The 1,989-nt window shown below is 41.2% G+C and overlaps 1 protein-coding gene across 2 annotated transcripts in view; it reads right to left on the bottom strand.

Moving 5' to 3' along the window:
- LOC101856310 (tctex1 domain-containing protein 1) overlaps positions 1-1,633 on the bottom strand; it is a gene marked incomplete at its 5' end in the record, with an annotated part of 2,136 nt that extends 503 nt beyond the window's left edge. For both annotated transcript variants that reach the window (XM_005112020.2, XM_013090174.1), the window contains 1 exon segment: positions 1,547-1,633. In XM_005112020.2, the coding sequence (XP_005112077.2) occupies positions 1,547-1,633 (87 nt within the window).
- Between the last annotated feature and the right edge of the window lie 356 nt (positions 1,634-1,989).

The following is a 1,989-nucleotide window of genomic DNA, read 5'->3' as shown; positions in this document are numbered from 1 at the left end:
CAGTGGTGTGTGGGGTGGAGGGAGGAAAAGACGAAATTAGATAAATATATAGATATTTTACCAGCTAATTTGAAGACTTCCGACCATTATTCTAACACTAGGTGCCTCTTACGAAGCTGTAAGATTGTTGAAGAGACAAGATTTCCCAATTGAATTTCCATCTCCGATAGGTCTAAGTGAGCAGATTGCCAGGAAAACATCTCAAATGAGAAGCCCGCGTTGGATATTCTTAGTATGGTTCTCCGCGCCTTAGTCAAGTATGGTACCAACTAAGCTAACAAAATGTCTGTGTTGTGTCTGTTGTCTATTCTCACATGTCGTCTCGCCACAAGATCCTTTCGGAGAAGTTTGGTTTCATCGGTGTGTATATTTGTTTGGTTATAGAGAAAACTCTCCTTGTCCTTTTAAAGAAACTGAAAGGGGGGCAAAAACTTAACCTTCGATTTTCCCAAAACATCATTTTTCGGGATAGCCCCCTTGTGCTTAAGAGCGACCAAATGTCTTTGTGGCGTCAGTAGTCTAGTCTCACATGTCGTCTCGCCACACGATCATGAAAAGTGGCGTCTGTAATCGCTACCTCAGAATTACAAGTTCTATATTATGACATTTTTGGCTGTTTTCAGCCACTAAGACCATGCGATCAGAATTAATGTTCCCTCTGATCCATCAAAATTGAAAGATTATTTCGAGTCATTATCAAGATATTCAAAGAATTTGCTTTCGAAAAAGCTTAACCATGTTGTGGAACTCTAAATTTGTTTGTCAATTTTCTCAAAACTAGGTAGCCAACTGAGCAGACAGATCGTTGCTATTCTAGGGTTAGAGAGTAGTCTTGTGCTCAGGCTACCGGACTCGAAATCGTGAGATTGTGGGGGCGGGGTTCGAATCTGAGCTCGGTCCGACGTTGTGTCCTTGGGAAAGGTACAAATGATTTACACGAACTTCCCACTTGGCTCGGTCCTTTCGGAAATAGACGTTAAACTCGGAGGTCCGGCCCTGCCTCTTAAATCACCTAATCGTGTTGATAGGGGCGTTAAACGTGTAAACATTGCCATACCATTTCACGTCTCTTCCTGAACTCGAAATGCTGCCACAAACTGCAGCTCACAGCAACAGTCTCTTATACACATTACAATTTTTAAACAATGAGTTTCCTCTGATTCTTTCTCTCGAATTTTACCGGCATCTGAGGTGTGGTGTAGCGGTGAGGCACTTTGCTGTCGCTAGCAGGAGACCCGCGGTCCATTCACGAGTGGGAAAAACATTAATTTCTTATCGAGTTTCTCAGTCTTTCTGCGGGGACGATAGTCCTTTCAGCCCGGGTTGGCCCAGACAGTCAAAGTCGAAAGCCCGGCTCCTAAATTATCTAAATTGTGTCGATGGTGACATTAGAAACCCCTAAGTTAAAACAGTAAAACGTCGTTAAGCTTAGAAAAAGAACAGACTACATTAAACAACATTAAACATCCTGGAAATCTGACCAAATTTTAGTTTTTCTAACCCCCCCCCCTCCTCCCCCCTCCCCTCTCTGACCTGTGCCTCTCACCTGCTCAGTCAAGTCCTTGGCCAGCTGACCAACCTCTGGTCCGTAATCTCTCCCTGTCAGAGCCTCGGCCATAGTTTCTCGAAGGATCTGGCAGAAAGCATCATTTTGGAATATTATTCCTTGCGTTGATCGGGATGCAAAAAACACCTACATTAATTTTTTTTTTAAAGTCAGATTTATATTCGCATGCTCACTTTTTCAATGTTATCTTTTCTTTTAAATCTCATTCATTAACCAGTTTATTCAAAATGTTCTTTGGCTACCGTAGTCTTTTTGGGGCGCTTTTTGTTAGCATTTGATACTTTTTTATGATAGGAGTATGTTGAAGTGTATCTACAATGTCTGTATCAATCACTTTGCGTTATCTAGTACATTTCAAAGGCACCTCATTATCATCATTATATTAATATATGAAAATAATAGTAGTAGTAATAATAATGATA

Source organism: Aplysia californica, unplaced genomic scaffold (assembly GCF_000002075.1).
Source record: "Aplysia californica isolate F4 #8 unplaced genomic scaffold, AplCal3.0 scaffold01165, whole genome shotgun sequence".
Lineage (NCBI taxonomy): Eukaryota > Metazoa > Mollusca > Gastropoda > Aplysiida > Aplysiidae > Aplysia > Aplysia californica.
The sequence above is the reverse complement of the archived record's forward strand: the minus strand, read 5'-3'. Positions and strand labels throughout refer to the sequence as shown.